Here is a 20,320-nt window from a genome sequence, read left to right on the forward strand (position 1 = left end):
GTTAGAAACCAGCATGCAAAAATGTTAAATTAGCTTTGAACAGGATATCACAGCTTTCATGGAGCCCTTTTCCATCATGCTGCCCTGGGGCCCATAAAAATATTCGAAGCCACTCGACTATCACGTCGTCGTCATCGTCCAGGCGAAACCACCAAGCTTTTTCTTTGTGAACGGTGAGGTGTTGCAGTCTGTATTTATACTAATGGTTGGTAGGCCCGTAGCCAGAAATTTCATTCGGAGAGGGACCAAAGTGATAGAACAATAGATTTGGCCATGTTTTTCCCTTTTTGAGTTGTTTTTTCACTTTTCAGGGGGGGGGGCCCAGACCCCGAAGTTCCCCCCTCTCACTACGCCTTGTTGGTTGGAATAGTATCTGTGGGATCTAATCATTTTCTTGTTTTTATTCATTGTATTTTTGTTTTTGACAATCTCTCTGATTCAGAGTAGGACATTTTTAGCAGTGGGTATAGGGATGTGCTTTAGATGTTGTTAAATAGCTGATGGGAGTTATAATCATGTTCTACTGTAACTGGGACTCTCTTCAAAACTCACAAAATAGAGCAAGTAATCTTTCAACATAATACTTTCATAATGTGAAAACTCAAGCATTTATCTTTTACATTTCAAAATATGGAAGACAGATGGCAGCCCAGCAATAACATGAAAAAACAACTCTGACAACATAAGGATGTTAAGGGTGCAACATGAGGGGAGCCTGCGGATCGCTACTAGTGGAACATGGGAGGGGGGGGGGGGGTTCCGCGGATCACTGATGGGAGTCTCGGGAGCACGGTAGTCCGGTCGATAAGATGCTCGCCTAAAGTACCAAAGGATGTTTAGAGGTGTCGCGAGTTCGATACCCAGTTCGTCCTTCTCAGAAAACTTTACTGACACAGGGGTGCAACAAAAAACTGTGACTTGACCGCAGCAAAAATTGCAACCGCAGGGAGTCCCCCATTGAGGGGTTAGCGCACCAACCTCTCGATGAGTATGAAAAACAAGTCTGCCGTTCAGAATCGGCAATAAATTGTAGGTCCCGGTCTAATTAGCCCTCGTGTGCAGAAAATGACCGTGGTACGACAAAAATGATCAAATGATCAAATGATGGGAGTCTCGCAAAGAGTCATTGTCTGTCTCAGTTAAAATGTGATAAATGTGCAATATGAAAATGTGTTTAATTAAACATCAGGAAATATATTTATACTTAAAATTAGTGCAATATTTACCTTCACGCCTATGGTGCGTCATGGACCACTTTATGGTCAATATTGTCATGAAAATAACCTACAATAGGCCTAATGTTGTAGCCCTGGTCAGGCCTTCAATGTTTATGTTTTCAGTGTTGCTAGATTCTGAATGTCATAATTGTGCAAACAATGTGCAACATTGTTTTATTTAATAAAAATATGGGAATAAGATTCATTCAAGAAATTGTTTTTTAAACTGACGAAACTTTGGACATCAGGTAAAAACCAATGACCAGTATGAAAAAATTATTAATGCTGGTATCATGTATAAGCCTTGGGATCATGAGTTTTCATCATCTACAGTACAGCTTTGCCACCATATGTTGTAGCTTCTCAAAAATCAGCGTAGTTTTGTTATACATAGTATTCTGATCAAATAAACAATTATTACTTGACTATCATTTAATGATCATTACCATCTCTGCATAATCCCATGATTATGATTGAGTTTAGAATGTTCACTTTTTCACTTAAAACCATGTGCAACTCTATTTGTAATACCTCATTTTTGTGAGATTGCCACCTTTGCTGTTATTCAGTCAAATATCGCCCCCCCCCATGCTAGAAGCATGAATGTGTAAATTTTAATTTTTATCATCTGCTTGAATACCTTATTTTGATAAGTTTTGCCTGAAATGCGAATGTGTATCCCCTATTGAAACACATGTCACAAAGCATTTAAGAAAATAACTTCCATAAACTAACATGGGTAGAGTGAACATTCAAACACTATTTCTTGCATTATTTTATTTTCAAGGACATTGCACATTTATGCTTTTATCGTGAGGGGAATGATATGATGATTTTTATGCTAAGAAATATGTAACATTTTTTTTTTATATTTCTCAGGGTCCATGTAGAAATGAGCTATCCTCACATTTGCTTCCTGGCATCAGAAATAATACAGAGAATAGCCAATTATTGTTGACTTCAGTTAGTGCTCTTATGTTACTACCTGGTGACCCCAAATGTAAGTAATTTGGTGATACAGTCGATGGTCGTTATAACACATTGTTCTGTTGAAAACGGACATTATATCAGGTGGTTGTAATATTGAAAGAAAAAACTCATAGGATAGTGGTTATGCAGAAACATTCAAGGGGGATAGAAGTCTATTACGCTGATGTCGTTATGGCTGCATTTCAAACGTGTTTGCGGTACATTGTGGGACAGATTTACGGCACCATCATTTGAAGGTTAATTTTTCTCACAGCATTACTAGCAATCTTCATTATCATCATCGCTATGCCAACCATTAGCTAGCAAGGTTCTGGAAACCTCTCTTTAAGTTTGTGTTACAGAAATAAACATGGGCGCTTGCACGTACATTTTTTGATGAAGGTGAGAGTAACAGAGACAAATTAATAGAATTGAAAATTATTTACTCATTATTAATTCGTGAAGTTGTTCATTATAATTAACTAGCTATAATACCCGGCACTGCCCAAGTTTTCTTCAATGAGGCTTTTTGGATCATGTGATACCTCCTTCTTTGTGGGGCATACAAACTGTGTCCACGTTAACCACTTCCTGCGCGACTTCCTGCACGACTCATGAAACAAATCTAGATTTAAAGAAACGTATAAATGAATTTTCCCCTTTTTAAGGGGCGCTAAGTATTTCGGTTTCCCCCTGAACTTCAAGTTCTCCATCTGCCTATTTCAGCTTCCAAAAATGCTCAATTAAAGCTGTAAAATTTTTCTGATGTTCTTTTTATGGGCCCATCATTAGTTTTAAAATATCCTAACCCACATGAATTTATGCCGTTGAATATTAAGACACGGATATCCATGCGATGACATTGATTTCAACTCAAAAGTAGGTCCGGCTAATTACTTCATATTTAATCTCCTGGGCTTCGTATATCACTAAGCGAACTCAATATTTCAAAAATCGAGAATTCAATACAATTTTTAAAATTATTGATGTGGCAGGAAACCCCCACTAAATTTCCGCATTTATACAGTAAAATCTGCAATTTTAACACTGATTTCTATGGGGATCATCCTTTGCCTGACCTTCAAAGTGATGCTGATGATGATTCTGACGACTATTGAAAAAGGCAAACCATTATAAAGGCATAAACTATTATCATGGCCCCCACATCCTGAAGCAGGGCCCCTAGGCTGGGATCTTTTACGGGCCCCCCGACCAGACTTTTATGAGGCCCCCCCCCCTTTATGATGAATTTATAGCGTGAAAAAACAAAAAAAGGATTAAAATCCTCCCGGGCCCCAGGGCTGGAGCCTTGTCAGCCCACCCCTTGTGGGGGCCATGACTACTATACATACACTGGCAGCGTTAAAGAAGTGACAAAACATTGTAAAGGCATATACACATCTTAAACTCATTTCTAGGGAACCACGATAACCAAAGTAAATGTTCCGAAAGTGATTGTTGAGGCCCAAAAATCATTGTTGCCCGACAGTTTTTGCCCATTTGGAGCATTTACCCAGGTCTGACAAACTCTTAAAGTAGCCTATCGTTTAACTCGGGTCCCATTTGGTGTATATGCAAAATTTGGCAACGATCGATCTAAAATTGTAGATTTGTATAGAGAACACACAGAGAGAGAGAGAGAAAGAGAGAGAAAATCAATTTTATATATATAGCTAATAATTCTCTGAATTGCATTACTTAATTTAATAACATGTTTCAGAGACAGCATTATCGTTTAAAATGATATCTAATTACACATAACGATTGGAAAAATTATTCACAGTGATATGTACATTGGCGTATGTAAAGTGGGGGGGGGGGGGTTTGGGATTCTAATTCCCCCTTCAAGCCGAGATTATAGTTATATTTTGTAGGAAAAAACCTAACCCCCCCCCCTTGAGAAAATTCTGCATACACCTATGGATATGTATATACCTCGTTATAAATAATTCTCGGAACTACTGCATCAATCTAAGTGCATTGCCCGGTTCTTTCACCAAGAACACACCCTGTTCAGCAGACAATTAGTATAAGACAACAGTTTTTTCCACCACAGAATCAATTTTATTAAATTTGTTAAGTCTTAATATTTAAGATCAGATGTATTCTCTAGTTGACTTTAAAAATCAATTTCCTTCAATAAAAAACATAAATATAAATATCACAGTTAATTACATCACAGTGTCAATTGATTTAGAGATTAATCTTTTGAATTTTTATAACCTTTTGTTTATCACATAAACTTGCAACAATTAAATATGAAAGAATTTTTAAGTCATCTCACCAAATATTTCTAAAGTTTAATGTAGACTATGTCCCTAGAGAATCAACAAATGTTCTGTGCCTCTCTGGTGATCTTCAACAAGCGAGATTCGCAGAAGAAATGTGTATACAGTCAATTCATGACATACAGTCCCAGGATTAGCATTCAATGATGCACATCACACTCTCTTGGATGATAAGTGGAAGAGGACATCCACACTCAACTAGAGTGTTTTATATCCACATTAAGGTTTACTAAACATTTATTATTATTTACGGAACAATAGAAACTAAGTTCTTTTACTGCTTAAAACAGATGAAAGATGAGATTACTTTTACATGTTGTAGTATCAAGTTAGAATACACAAATGAGACAGAACACAGATCACAGCTCCATGGAGGAAAGAATAACAGGAGGTGATGTGACCAGCGCGTCGGTTGAGAAAGTATGAGGAATCAGGGTTGCCAGATGAAGCCAGTGATCGCTCTATTAAAGGGACCAAGTAAGCCCAAACAAACCGTGGTTCCCATACTTTCCTGTGAGAAACATCCCCATTTTTAAAAAACATTTAAAAATTTACTGTTCACTTTAGGAACTCTTTTTTTTTTTTTTTTTTTCCCTTGAATTCTGTGAATATATTTATACAATTGAACGACAGCTTTTACAATTTTAGTTATTTGTTTTCGAATATTAACTTCAACAACATGGAACCTTTTGCAAAAATAACCAAAATTTACCCATATCTTGTGCCACAAAATTTCTTTTCAGCATTTTAATTTAAAAAAAATTATGCCAAAGCATCTAAAACCTCAGTGCTGAGAGAGACAATGTTTAAAGACAATTGAACAAGCGGTGTTTGAAAAAATCTGACTTCTTTTTGCAAAAAACATTATATATGCAAAACATTAGCATATATAATGCCTTTCAGCTGTTTATATTAAAATATTGTAGAAATATTTTCATTCAAAGTAGAACAAAAACTCGAACACAGACAATTTTAGAATTAAAATTAAATTCGAAACTGTTTTTTGTCAAAAATTTTCGTACACATACCACTTTAAAAGCAAAGTAATAGATACAAAATGCAAAATGAAGAAGATTATTTTCCTGAATACTATAGGCCAGAGAGATGACTTTTCACAGCTCGTAGTTTCGCTTCCTTCTTTATTGTGTAAAAAGGCAAAAATACGTGGATATACAAACGATGGAACAGATGTGCCACGCTAGGAAAATACAAACACCTAGCGTGATTAAGTTTTTCACGTTTCTGCTGACCGGAAATGGTCCTATTCGGTTCACGCGGATTTATCAGTGCAGATTATATAATGAAAAAAAAATTCCCTCCCCCAAGTTGAGGGGTGGGGATTATTTAATGTCTGCTTTGCCCAAGGCCATGGTCCTCACATCCTGGAGCAGAGAGCCCTGCTCCAGGGATTGGCTGGGATCTTTCACGGGCCCTGATATGATGAATTTATTATGTGAAAAATACTGAGAAGCATCCTAGGCCATCTCGTCCATATTCCTGGGCCCCAGGGCTGGAGATCTGTCAGCCCCATCCTCGTGGGAGCCATGCCCAGGGCCCTTGCAAAAGTTGGTTCCTGAGGTGTATACCCCGAGCAGGGCCGATACTTAGTCATCCGGGGCAAGTCGGCATTTTGGCGCCCCTTGATGCAAAAAAAACAGTTAAAAGGTGAATTCAGCACCCTCTTCTGGTTCAGCGCTCGGGGCACCAGACCCACCTGCCCCCCCCCCAAGTTGCGTCCATGGCCCCCATATCCTGGAGCAGGGCCCCTAGGCTGGGATCTTTTACCCCCCTTTCCCTCAGTCAGACTTTCCACGGGTCCTTCTATATTTAATTTATAGCATGAAAAAGCAAAAAATTATGAGAATTGTCTCTGGCCCCGGAGCTAGGGCCCTGCCCATGTGGGGGCAGTGGTTGCGGCACTGAGATCCCAACTGTAGGCATCTTATATATAAATGTGAAAGTATGTATGTATGCTCTTTATGCAAATCTACAGTTTTAGACCAATCGTCGCCAGATTTTGCATATATACCAAACAGGTCCGGGATTGAACCGTAGGCTACTTTAAAATTTCCTCAGAGCTGGGCAAATGCCCGAAATGGGTAAAAAAACTGTCGGGCAACAATGGTATTTGGGGCCTCAACAATCACTTTCGGAACGTTTACTTTGGTTACCGTGGTTTCCAACAATGCGTTTCAAACGTGAATATATGCCTTTACAATGGTTTGTCACACCTTTAATTCTGTTATTATAACAGTTTATTCCTTTATAACGGTTTGTCACTTTTCCAAACAATTACTTTCGGAACGTTTACTTTGGTTACCGTGGTTTCCAACAATGCGTTTCAGACGTGTATATATGCCTTTACAATGGTTTGTCACACCTTTAATTCTGTTATTATAACAGTTTATTCCTTTATAACGGTTTGTAATTTTTCCAATCCTCCCAGTTATTGCAGAAAACCCGGGAAGCGCCGGGTATTTCTGCTAGCCTATATACAGGGTGTCCTGTAAGTGATAATGCGGCCATTATCTCATCAACCGCCCATCGTATAGGTATAGTTTCAATTTAAAAAATGTGTAAAAGGCGTTTGAATAATATTCGCTGCACAAGCTGGACATATGACGTCGCTAACAACAGAGGACAGCAACTACGCTGACAAAACTAGGAATAAAAATGTTCAACGTCAACCGATGAACTCAATGCTTGCCTCAAATCATCAACATTCTGGCACGAAGTTAAAAAATTATCATTATCCACCAACATGCGAGTTCAACTGCAAAATGACTCAGCACTGCTATCATTTTCACATCAGTTGACCAACCAGTAGACCCAAGCACTGGACCGATTACGATAGAACTTGCAGACAAAGTCTTCCCAAACATTCAACAAAATGACCAAAACCATGAGTGGCTTTCTGAGAGCGATTCTGGCACCGAAAAATGACAGTGTGAACAAGATCAACGAAAAAATCCTAAAAATTATTTCGGGAGACTCCAAATCTCACAAATCGGTTGACACTGTCACAGACATTTAGTTCTATATCCTGCAGAATTTCTGAACTCCTTTGGTTATTCTGGGTGTGCCACCACACAATTTGACCCTCAAAGATGGAGCACCTATAATGCTTTTGAGAAATTTGTCGACACCGATACTCGGCAATGACAACATACTCTTCGTGAAGAAATTGCACTATTGCATCATTGAAGCAACGATTCTGACTGGATGTGACAAAGAAAAAGAAGTGTTCATTCCACATATCCCAATTATCACCGAAGAAATGCCATTCACTTTCAAGCGATTACAGTTCCCGATTCGTTTAGCTTTTGCCATGACAATCAACAAAGCGCAAGGCCAGTCGTTAGCAGTGGCAGGTATCAACTTACTTGAGCCCTGTTTTTCACACGGACACCTTTTCGTCACCTGTTCGCATGTTGGTAATAGCAAAAATTTATACATCTACACACCAGATGGAAAAAGAAAAAATATTGTGTATCCACAAGCGATTGCCTGAAAATTTTAATTAAAATATTTAAAAATAAAAGTAATTTTCTCTTACTTGATGCAGAAATTTTAATTAATAAGCTATACGTATATATAAATTTTTTACGGGGCGGGCAACGTCGCCGGGTATCAGCTAGTATATATATATAATATATGAATTGACGTCATCGTGTTCCCCCAGATGTTCAAGTCTATCTCTGCCTATGCTGGTGACCCATGTTCACCCACAATTACGGGTCTGATAGAGCTCAGGGTGATTCTTTTAACTTTTTTTTATATTTTTCACACAACAAATTTACTGTGGAGGATGGGACGCCAAAGATCCCAGCTGAAGGATGTGGGGTAACCTATAAATTTTTTGTGTAAGTTACCGTAAATGTAATAAATCTGGTGATTATGGACCATCATGGCCCCCACAGCCTGAAGCAAGATCCCTAGGCTGAGATATTTTGTGGGCCCGCAGACAAAACTTTTCATGGGCCCTTCAACAGTGAATTTGTAGCATGAAGGGGAAATGATTGTCCCGGGCCCTACCTAACCTTGCAGTGAGCCCTGCACCAGGGATTGGCTGGGATCTTTCACAGGCCCCGATATGATGAATTTATTACGTGAAAAATACTGAGAAGCATCCTAGACCATCTCATCCATATTCCTGGGCCCCAGGGCTGGAGATCTGTCAGCCCCATCCTCGTGGGGGCCATGCCCAGGGCCCTTGCAAAAGTTGGTTCCTGAGGTGTATACCCCGAGCAGGGCCGCAACTAGATACTTAGTTATCTGGGGCAAGTCTGCATTTTGGTGCCCCTTGATGTAAAAGAAACAGTTAAAAGGTGAATTCGGCACCCTATTCTGGTTCAGCGCTTGGGGCACCAGACCCACCTGCCCCCCCTTAAGTTGCGTCCATGGCCCCCACATCCTGAAGCAGGGCCCCTAGGCTGGGATCTTTTACCCCCCCCCCCCCCTTCCCCTCACTCAGACTTTCCACGGGTTCTTCTATATTTAATTTAATGTAAAGTTTGGGAAACTGGGCTGATCACTTCTCCATGGTGTCAGAAATGTTTCAATCATGTGGGTGTCTTGAGCTTCACATAGGAAATTTTTTATTTCTGAATCGATTCTGGAATTATTTATTCTAATAATCAGGATTCTCATCAATTTTGGAATTATCTCTATCATTAATTCTGAATTTTCGATTAGTTTTGGAATAATTTCTTAACTAAATTTTAGATTTCTTTCATTCATTCCTAGAATAATTTCCTTCATTTATTCTAAAATTATTTCTTTTATATATAAATTCCGAAATTACAGTATTTCTATCTTCTTGCATAAATTCTGAAATTACTTTTTTCATTGATTTTGAAATTATTTCTTCAATGAATTCTCTGGAATAAATTGTTTTTCAACGTTTTCAGAAAATGATCAGCGGGCCACACGTTGAAGACCCCTGGTATAACGGAAAGGCTATACAATACTTACCATAGCGGTTTCTTTGTTTGTCACATCTTTTACTCTAAAAACAATTATTTTTCTCTCCTCGTCATTTCTGATTACTTTATAACATTGATCGCAATGGAGGATCTTCCTAGTAATTTATGTGATTTGGTCCTGAGAAGCACATTTTGTTAAATTAATAAAATTAAGCATAAGATTAAAAATTTAAAAGATAAAAATCGAAAAGGGGAAAAATAAAGTGAGAAAATTTGCTGAGAGAAATGTATAAAGAATGTGTTGGTGACCTCCCCCAGCAAAATTTCCCGCAAAAATTTTTACTAAATTTTTCCCACGCATCCAAAAAATGTGCTGCCATCTACCGGTGAAATTTAGTCAAGTATTTTACAATATAAAAGTATTGCACTGCATTAATATTTTTTATTTTTTTCAAAAAATTCTTTTGCTTGATGAACTCTCGAAATTTCCCACAAATGCTAAGAAATTTCTCACTTGGCCAAATTTTGGCCAATTTTTCCCACGAGTTACCATCACTGATAAAAAATAACACGACATGGAAAGAGAAACTAGCCAAGCAAAGGGAAAGTAGCCAAACAGACAGCGCTTTGACAACCTTCGTTTCGCCCAATGAGGGCGCAGAATCTGAACTCTCGAACATTTTGTTTGTAGATATGGTGAACTTGCTGTAGCCACTGAGCTATAAGTAAAGTGGAGTGAGGACTGCGCGAGCCGTCGTCCTACGCGACCACATTACCCTTTTGGAGCGAGCCGGGCAAAACATTTCCTGACCATGTTAATGCAATGGCGCAATTCCAAATACGAGACGTGTACATTCCGTTTTTTTTCACTTCTCAGCCAATAATTATGTATTCTTTATCTTCAAAAAAATGTATAAAAATGAATACTTACTTTCATACACGAAATACCCTTTCTTTTCCAAAACTTAAGAGGAACTATTTTATTATAAAAAAAAAACAACATACATTTCTAATATTGTGTTTTTCATTTTGGTGAAGGCTTCTACTTCGAAAATTTGTATCAGTGAATATTTCCGCGAATTAACTGCTGATAAAAGAACTTTCAATGCAAGAAATGAAATAAAAATTAGACAGAAAAAAAAAGTTTAATATTTTTTTTCAAACATATATACAACAATGTGTACATACAAGTTTTTTTCAATAAACAATTTACAAGAGCACTCATATGTTTGCTATCAAATAATTACTTAGTTACAATGCAAACCTTTGTCTAGTATTTTATACAGAAAAACTCTAAATTTGAAAGGATTCCCCCCCCCCTCTTCAACATATGCAATTATTCACAGCATATAAGAAATTATTTAAATTTTCATTACATTTATTTTCATCGTGACTCTACAAATGCCATGTTTACTCACATTGCAAGGATACCAGAAACTAACACCTTTTCCTCTAATTAAGACTTTGTAATAATTATTGCATACATAGCTCAGCAGTAATCAACACATTAAGGAAGATGACCAGGTGGTGGCCCAAAATTTCAATAAAAGAGATTTCACAGGCGATACATTAGAATTTAAATGAACTTGAAACTATCCAAAAAAACTGCATTAAATTGGCATTTTCATAATTATGCAATCGAAGCTCAAGGAGGGACCAGAGGTGTCAACATGGAGAAAGCAGGGCATTGTGTATTCATTAATTGGGGAGTTGACATGGAAGAACATGTAAGTCACACAAATCAACTTCAAGGCATGGTTCAATCCAAAAAATGGACCTTGCAAATAGCAAGTGAATAGAAATATCCAAAGCATACATTTTTTGGGAGGGATGTGTCAATCTTCTTTTCACAAGAACGTCTTCAGCTATTGAAATGCCCTGGAAAGAAGGCTTCATTTATTTTGAATGGTTCAGCTAGTGGCCACTGTTAGGAGGTTTTACTGTAATTTTCCATTATAGAGTTTGCAAATAAAGTTGTTTCTAATTTTTACGCGAAAAACAGAAGTTGCCAAAGATTTTGGAAATTATATAAATACATATATTTATAACTATATAGAATAATATATATATATATTGCAATATAAAAGCTGTGTACTATGGTGCACAATGGCAATTTGATTGTTCGCCGCATAATTGAATACACTGGTTAATCAAATATTATGTGCCAGAACTGTTGATAACCATTTAAGTGGGGCCGATTGTACTTAAAGTTTGAAACCACTTAAACAAGGGAAAATAACTTAATATCTTACCAGTGGAAGGCGTTTAATAAGTGATCAGCGTCGCTTCTGCAAAGGCTGAAGGCGATGTGGAAAATTGAATATAGTAGAAGCAGCATGTTCTTTCAAATAGCGTTGAGAAGAGGACTTATAGCTGTCAGCTGCGAAATTCTAAGAACAAATGTTTTAGCAGAATGTCAAGACCTTCCTTTCACAGCTTCCACCCATTGTTTAAGAACTTCTGGGTTTCGAAGAGGGAAACCTTTATTTTAAAAAAAAGTATATTCATTACCAGGCTTCAAGAAAGCAATAGAATCAATCAATCATTGTTCATAATAGTAGTTTAACAATGATAATTGTTTGATAATTATAATACATTAATAATATAATTAGATGTGAACATAATTATAACACTTTGATGATTATGATACATTTATGATTTTGCATATTTCGCTTTTCACATTTAGCAAAAACTGAACTACTCCTCATTCTCACATTATTTCCCCAAAATTATTTTTACCAGAAATAGAAAAGTTTAGGTCCTTTGTTTCTTTGATATTTACACGGGATAATTTTAGTTCTTTAAGGCATTATCAGTTTTTTCGGACATAAATGCATATGAAGCATATTTCATCAGTATTTCTGTAAAAAAAATTCTAACCCCAACAGTAATAAGCAATTTCTACACGATTTCAAAAAATATTTTTGAAGTTTAAAATTCATGCGATATTAATTTGTTATTTTGAATTATGCTCATTAAACAGAAATTGAAAGTTTTGAAATGGAAGTTTCCCCTATTGTTTACACGCTGAAAGAGCAATGTTTGGCCCGTCTCGCTCCATCATGCCCACTTTTGTATTCCTCCGCGTCGGCTCGCGCACGTCTGTGTTATTGCATAGGAAGTCTTCACTACAGTTTACTTATAAGGCCCGTTTACACGAGGCAAGTGCTTTAGTTCGTAACTTAATTTTAACTTACCGATTCTTCTTGAAACTGTCCACACGATAAGTGGTAAGTAGGGGCTCATTGGATAATTTTTACGGAGGTGAGCGCAGTTAGCACCTGCGCGCTTCAGTTGTAGCGTATTGTAACCGTTACTTCCCGGTTCTTTAATATTTTTCCCCCAGTAACCATTGAGTGGATGGCAACAATGAAATAGACAAAGGTTTTGATTGAACTATAAACATTTATTCAATTATATGTTAAACTATTAATGTTACGTTTTATCAACAATTATCACAGTTAGGCTTTTCTCTCAATGTTACAATGAAACAACAAAAGGGATCGATCTCACCGCCATGTCCAGATTTTCACGTGTTAGTTCTCATCGTCCGATAGACACTCTCAGGTGTCTACCTCACAGCCAAAGACTCCCCGGTACCAGCTTCAGTCAGGTTTGGTGTCTTCAAACACTTGTTGAGACCAGAGCTCAACCGCTGCACATAGAACTGGAGGCGAAAGTTCACTGGTAGCTGGTATGGCCACTAACCAATCCACTGGATCACGACAACATTGAAACCTCACGTGAAGTCAAGCAATGAGACGGGTCAAGTGCCAAGGCACACTTCTACAATTATAACTTCATTGCATTTATGAGACAATCTAGTTCACACCATAATAGGGCGTGACGCCTTAGTGATTAAGTAGCCGAATCGGTCGTAAGTAAGGTAGTAAGCAGTGAAGCACATCTCTAACTGGCTTTTATATAGTAGCATTCCCATAATGCCTCACAGAAGAACCAATCACAATATTGAAGGTACGGCATTAGCTTGTATGTAATTTACATAATTTCATGAGAGAAAAGGAAATATTGTAAACATTCTAATATTGAATCTGGCAACCAAACATAACAAATTGGAGATCTGGCCAGGATCCACAACTTTTAGGCCTATTGCACATTGTATAAACTCATGACATTATAAACCATGAGATGGTCCTAGGAACCACCGACGGTTTGGAGGTAAAATATGTTGCACATTTATATAACACTTTGCTGAACATTTATATTATATTGCACTAATATATTGCACAATTAAAATAGAGTTTGACGATGACGACTCGACGTGGCGTCCACCGACAAACCACGGGATCCCCCCCCCCCTCCCAAGAGGGAAAGAGAAGGTAACTAGACGAGCTATTTGGATATTTGACATGGATGTAAAGCGGAATTTATATGGGACGTTGGTAGCCTGACGGCTAGGAGACCCCACCCCCCCCCGACCGTCAGACTAAGCGAATTAACTGACCCGAACCGGAATGTCAGCGGAAGCCTCGGGTGGTTTCCGGTAACCAACGAACCCTGGGGCCTAGACAAGATTAATTGAACAACAGGATTGTAAGAGATCCCAGGTCGTCATGTTACACAGTCTACTCAAATCCATGGAGAGAGGCAGACGCAACGGGAGTATAAGGCGAAGCGCAAATTGAGCCGTGTGCAGCGTTCGCGACACGTAGCAGGGCAGCACTCTGTTTTGCAGCCAACGGAAATCAGAGGGACAGCGCAAATTGAGACACGAGGTGACACTACGCTAAGCGCTTGTACGCGCGCATTCGTTGGCGCTGCTGTTGAGCCGCAGATTTTCGTGTCCCGCGCGCACGATTCTTCCTATTCGGTGGGGGTTTTGTAAAAATTTAACCGCCATTTTGATAGAGTTCGTATTCTCAAATGAAAAATGTTGTTTAATATCAACGTTATTTACATATATAATCAATTATTTCTTTAATTAATTCCTGAATTATTTTCTTTCTTTCTGAGTTTTTATTAGATATTATTGTTCTTTCCAAAGTTTTGGCTTTTCATTAGCTCTAAATTTTAATTCATTATAGTTATTTTTCGGAATTCATTTTGGGATTCATTAATTTCGGAATTTTCATTGATACACGGAATTTTCACTAATTTTGTGATTCGAAATTTAAAATTTTTTTATTAATTTTGAATTTTCATTAATTTATATGCATCCATAATTTTTATTAATTTTTAGAGAAAAAAAAAATCCACTTTTGTTTTTTCTAATAGCCTACGAAATATTTTATTTAATTTTTAAATTTATTAAATTTCTGAATTCAGCGTTAATTCCGAATATTCATTACATATATTTTATCGATTGATAGAGGAATAATTTTTCATTAAATCTGAAATTTAATTATTATTTTCACTAATTCCGGTGTTTCATTAATTTAGTTTTCCATTAAATATGAATTTCCAGCAGTTATTTATTCATTTTAAATTGTGATCAATCGTTTCATTTGTTTTAACTTTTCACAAGTTCCACATTTTCATTCATTATGGGATTAATATCGGAAGTTAATTTTGGAATATTCATTCATTCCAGTTTCTGTTAATTTTTCAGCGCATTCCCGTATTTTCTTTTTAATTAATGTTATGTCTTCATTAATGTCAACTTTAATGACCAATAATCCAGGCTCTAGGACCCACCCAAATGACAAGTTTCCAGTCCCCCGAAATTGTTTCCTTTCGAAAACGCTCGTGCACTGGGAACGCGTTCCAATATGCGCATCCCATCGCTACGTGTGGGGCGTATTGACGTCATCGCACTCGGGTCCCGCAAGTGTCTATGGATGGATCAAACGTCAATTTGAAGTTCTTTAGATCACTTCAAGGTGAAGTATCCAAGGAATTTCAGAAACAAATCTTAGATATAGGAACGTACAGCTTGCATAGTGTGCACAATGCATTCAAAAGGGGGTGTTCGGCAAGTGGATGGGAAATTGATGATTTCCTGTCCAGTATCTACAACCTGTTTAAAGATTCCCCTGCAATGTGTGAGGATTTCAGCAAAATAGCTGAAGCTACTACTTTCCAAAAGAAATTTGTGCACCACCGCTGGTTAGCGAATGTGCCTGTTGCTGAGTGTGCTCTGCAATTGCTTCTGTAAGTGTTGGGAAGACACTACATTTGTTGCCTGCGAAACTGCAAGTTTTTTTATCTGTTGCAAAAGCTCTTCAACCTTTTTTAACTGCATATCAGACTGATCAGCCAATGATTTTTTTTTCTGGTTGAAGATTACATAAGAGTTTTGTCTTCATTGTTGCAGCAATTTGTAAAAACAGATATTTTGTCATCTGCGAATACCATGCTTAAACTTTTGAAACTAGATGTCTCTGATTCAGAAAATCATTCTAATATAGAACTCATTGATGCTGGCTTTGCAGCCAATAACACAATGAAAAAACTACTAGGCTCCAAATCAGTAAGTGACTTACAAATATTTGCTTTACGTAAAGATTTCAAAAACTTACTGATTTATCTGGTGCAGAAATTCATTGAGCATTCATTAGCTCAATTTTCTATTGTGAGGAATCTCTCTTGTTTTGACCCTCGTAAAATGTTTGACAAAAACTTTTGCATCCCACGATTCAAACATGTTTTGAACTCGTTGAAAAGGGTCAAGTTTTAGAAAATGATTGCGATACAATCATGGAAGAATACAATGTTTACTTGGAAGAAGTAGTCTTAGGAAATTACTCGTGGTATAAGAAATTTGATATAAGAAATGCTCGAGTTGATGAACTGTTCTTCGAAACGATGAACAAAGCAAAGTACCAAAATTTATGGGGAATCGTGAAATGTTTGACATTGTTGAGCCATGGCCAAGCTACTGTTGAAAGGGGCTTCAGCATCAATAAGAAGATAGAGGTTGAGAATCTTGGTGTAAACTCATACATTGCGCAGAGGCTTATTTATGATTATATTCATGTACATGCAGGTGGAAAAGCTGTGAATGTAAATATTACAAAGAGCATGAAAGCATGTTTTGAATGCTCAAAAAGATATGCAGAATATCTTGAAAACCAAAAATTGAGCATTGCAGGAAAAAGAAAGGCAGATTGCCAACACTCTGATTTAATGTAACTGAAAAAAAAAAAAAAATCTTTGCTGGAATCTGCTGATAGTTTTGCTGAAAAAGCAGAGGAATTGGGTGACATGACATTTTTAGCAAAGTCAAATAGTTTGCGTAGAAGTGCAAAAGAGAAACAAGAGTCATTAGTGAAAATTATAGACTCGATGAAAAATTGAATTTGTTTTATTGTAGCCTTACTTTAATGCAGGGGTCTGCTGTGCAAGTTGTTAAGTTCATATGTAATAAAATATATATGGTATATATATCCCTCTGGCTTTTTCTTGTGTTTAGACATGTTATCTATAACACTGATTTATATGAAACACATGAACCCAGGTGTCTTGATTAATTGTTGTCAATAATTTGTGTGATGCTTTCTAGTAAATAGGAGATGGCACAGTTCATATTTTAATTATTTAGAAATTAATATATTTAAACAAGTGTGATGAAAGTATTTGTTGCTTGGGTGAAGATTCCGGATGGAAGAATTCAGTTTCTCCAGAACATTAGGAGATTGTAGAAAGGTCTTCTAAGAACATTCTTTTCCAGAAAAGTAGAAAAAATATATATCCCATTTTTCTTCTCCATGCTTTTTTTTGATTAAGCTGTTACATAGTTTTTCATAGCTTGAAGTGTGAATAATAATGCTTTTTATTCAAGGTTTTCCTTTTTGATGGAAAAGTTTAATATCACTGCAATATTTTTTTCAGATAGTCGAATCCTGTTTTAACGAATACCATTATAGCAAAAATCTCATTTTAACGAACCCTTTTCTAATCCCGCAGATAAGTTTACGTAGGAACAATGCAAAAGACCTGGAATTCCTTTTTAACAAAATTTCATAACAGAGTTATTTCTTTGGTCTCTTGCAGTTTGTTATAACGGAATTCAACTGTATATGTCGGAATATTAAATTAATGAATGCATCTGACTATGTGCTTTCTAATTTTTTTTTTTGCTTACAAAGTTTAGTATTGTTTCAAAAATAAAATGATTTTTTTCTTAAATGTCATTTTGTATGCTAAACTTCAATTGTTATTTTAAAAGCAAATCCTTTCAGAATTTTGTAGGCCTATTGTCTATGAATAAAAGCAAGAGAAATAACTGTTATATGGAAGTTATATATTTTAAAACTTAATTTTTAATTATCAATTAGGAATGCTACATTTTTAATTTAGATTTAAAATATATTTAACTTTTTTGAAAAAATCAATTTTTATCGAGTGTGATATAAACGTCCTTGAATTTTAGAATTTTGCCTGGAAAAGTGCTTGAATTTTTTTAACTTGAAAGAGTATGAACCATGTCCAACACATCGCCAGGTCCTGATGGTATCAATGCTAAATCATATTCTTTAATTCCTGACTATGAAATTCATCTCTTGTGTGCTGAATACAACAAAATTTGGCTCTCTGGAACCATTCCAGTGGATTGGAAGTATGGAAAAATCATTTTTTACTCAAACCTAATAAAAACCCAAGTTGTCCTAAGTCTTATCGTCCACTGACATTAACAAACATTAAACTGAAGATTTTGGAACGAATAATTCTGTACAGACTCAACTGGATCTCCTTAAAATACAAACTCTTTCCAGCAAACATTTATGCCTTTAAACCACGTTCTGGATCTTAAAACCTTCTTAATGACTTAAAATTCTTTATTTCTAATACTTTCAGGCTCAAGGAATTTGGCGTCATTGTTTCTCTTGATATTAAAGGTGCCTATGACTATCGGTATCGCGTCAAATCATCGCCAACAAAAAAAAAAAAAATCGCCCGTCAAAACATCGTAGTCACCAAAACATCGGCGTGACAAAAACATCGCACGTCAAAACATCGCCGTCACAAAAACATTACACGTCAAAACATCGCCGAAAATTAATATATATATATATATATATATATATATAAATATATTTACCTGCATATAATTAGCGGCTTTGAGTTTCAAAAAGACATCGGATATTTTTAATTGCGCTTCATTATTTTATTATTGCTTTATTCCTTAAGATTATACACTATCACATATTTTTCTGAGATTTTATTACAGAAATAATAAAGGTACAGGTGAACTTGGCTATTTGAGTTTCTTGCAAAAATTTCAATTCAATTTGAAATTACTCGTTTAATTCGACCCCCCCCCCCCCAAACGTTTTGGATAATTTGATGTTTGATGCAGATAATATGTCATTTGCAAAATGTCTCATATATATGTGTGTGTTACTGCCAAAGCCCGAAGTTGTCTAGTTCTCGAACTGGCCGGCACAGTTGAAACGGCCATTGTCCGAATTTCGGGCTTTCGTTGAGCTTTGGCCGGTCCCTATATGTCGATCATTATATATCCCTCCATATATGTATCACCATAATATTGAATAATTTCTAATAAAAGAATAATTTCTTCTACGAACAATCCTCGTAATGAAAGAGTATCGACAGCTCAATTATTGTAGTAGCAACGAATATTGCAGGTTTGATGAAGAAAACTATAGTGAAAGGTTTATTAATTTAATGGTTTAGCAGAAAATTTGTACCCCTTTTTTTGGAATCTGGAAACCATATTTCCATGATGGGGTGGTGCGAAATGTCTCCCCGGCTGAAAAAGCGCATAATAACGGCTCTGGGTACAGATAATACAAAATCTGAGGATGATGTCACTCTCCGCTTATCTATACAAAACTATTAGCAGCTGGCTGATGCGAAGATATATTGTGGAAAGAGAAACTTCAACTGCCCTTGCGGGGAATCGAACCCACGACCTTTCACTCTCCGGGTAAAAGGACGTGTTCAGTGCACACGAGCTCTTAAGGAAAGACTGAGATATTCATTGCCTCTGTATAGTCTAGGGCGGTGGTTCTCAACCGGGGGCCCCAGGATATTTCAGGGGGCCATGGAGGAAAATATCGCAAAAGGGAAGCCATGACTGCTGATAAGGGGGCCATGAGGAAATTTATTAAAAGAGTGGGCAAAAAAATTTAATTTCAAACAAAATGCATAGAATATTTTTTTTCACAATTTTTTCCTTATTTAAGTAAATTAAGATTTAGTAATAAAGATTTGATTGATTTTTGATTGGTGGGCAGAATATTTCAATGCCGAGCATAAGGATTTGAGTAATTGAAAGATGAAATTTAGCACTTGAAATATCAAAAATTTTATGAGTTTAACAAAAACAAGCACAATGATTTTTTTTTGCGTGTGTGTGTAACCAATTTCTCATAAGTAGGGCTCTGATTTTTACCTAAAGATGAAACGTCGTTGCTGATAAATTATTAGCTACTACGTTTCTTCTTTAGGTCATAAAAATCAAAGCCTTTGTCATAAGCTTGTGTTATCAATAATTATAAGGTTTCGAGATGAATGCACTGTATATATGCTAACAGTGTCACTTTATTGACAGTAACATTTATTTGAAGACAACCAACCAAAAAACAACGTTAAATGCGGATAAAACAGTTTTTTTTTTGGCGTCAAAAGAGACGGGGCAAGAACATTGTAATTGGGTTTTTGAACACACGTGTCCGTATAAAAAGTTAACATTTTCATTTTAATAACTACACACCCCCTTGCAACATGAATGACATATCTGAGTACTACACATAATTTTTCTAATTGAAAGTATTCCTGTAGGGTGAACGAGGTTTGCCAGTAAAGTAAAATACCATACGTCTTGTTACCTATGCCCTCTGTACATTACATATAGTAGTGTCTGTTATGTGAAATATTGTGTTGTGTTTAAGCCAACTCACATGTTACTTCGTTCGCCTGTGGGAGAGAGGTCTGCAACGTCCCTTATGGGAGTTGCTTGCCCGGTTCGAAATATCCAGTAATAAAGTGGCAAACG

At 36.6% G+C, this 20,320-nt stretch overlaps 1 protein-coding gene across 1 annotated transcript in view; it reads left to right on the top strand.

The window, feature by feature from the left end:
* LOC149078243 (uncharacterized) overlaps positions 1-20,320 on the top strand; it is a 299,838-nt gene that overhangs the window by 251,765 nt on the left and 27,753 nt on the right. Inside the window, exon 9 of the mRNA XM_089241856.1 lies at positions 2,097-2,217. Within this exon, the coding sequence (XP_089097982.1) occupies positions 2,097-2,217 (121 nt within the window). The remainder of the gene's footprint in view (positions 1-2,096; positions 2,218-20,320) is intronic.

The sequence above is a fragment of the Pholcus phalangioides genome, unplaced genomic scaffold, assembly GCF_987345545.1.
Source record: "Pholcus phalangioides strain wild (caught in Gottingen) unplaced genomic scaffold, Ppha-v1.0 ptg000014l_1, whole genome shotgun sequence".
NCBI classification, from domain to species: Eukaryota; Metazoa; Arthropoda; class Arachnida; order Araneae; family Pholcidae; genus Pholcus; species Pholcus phalangioides.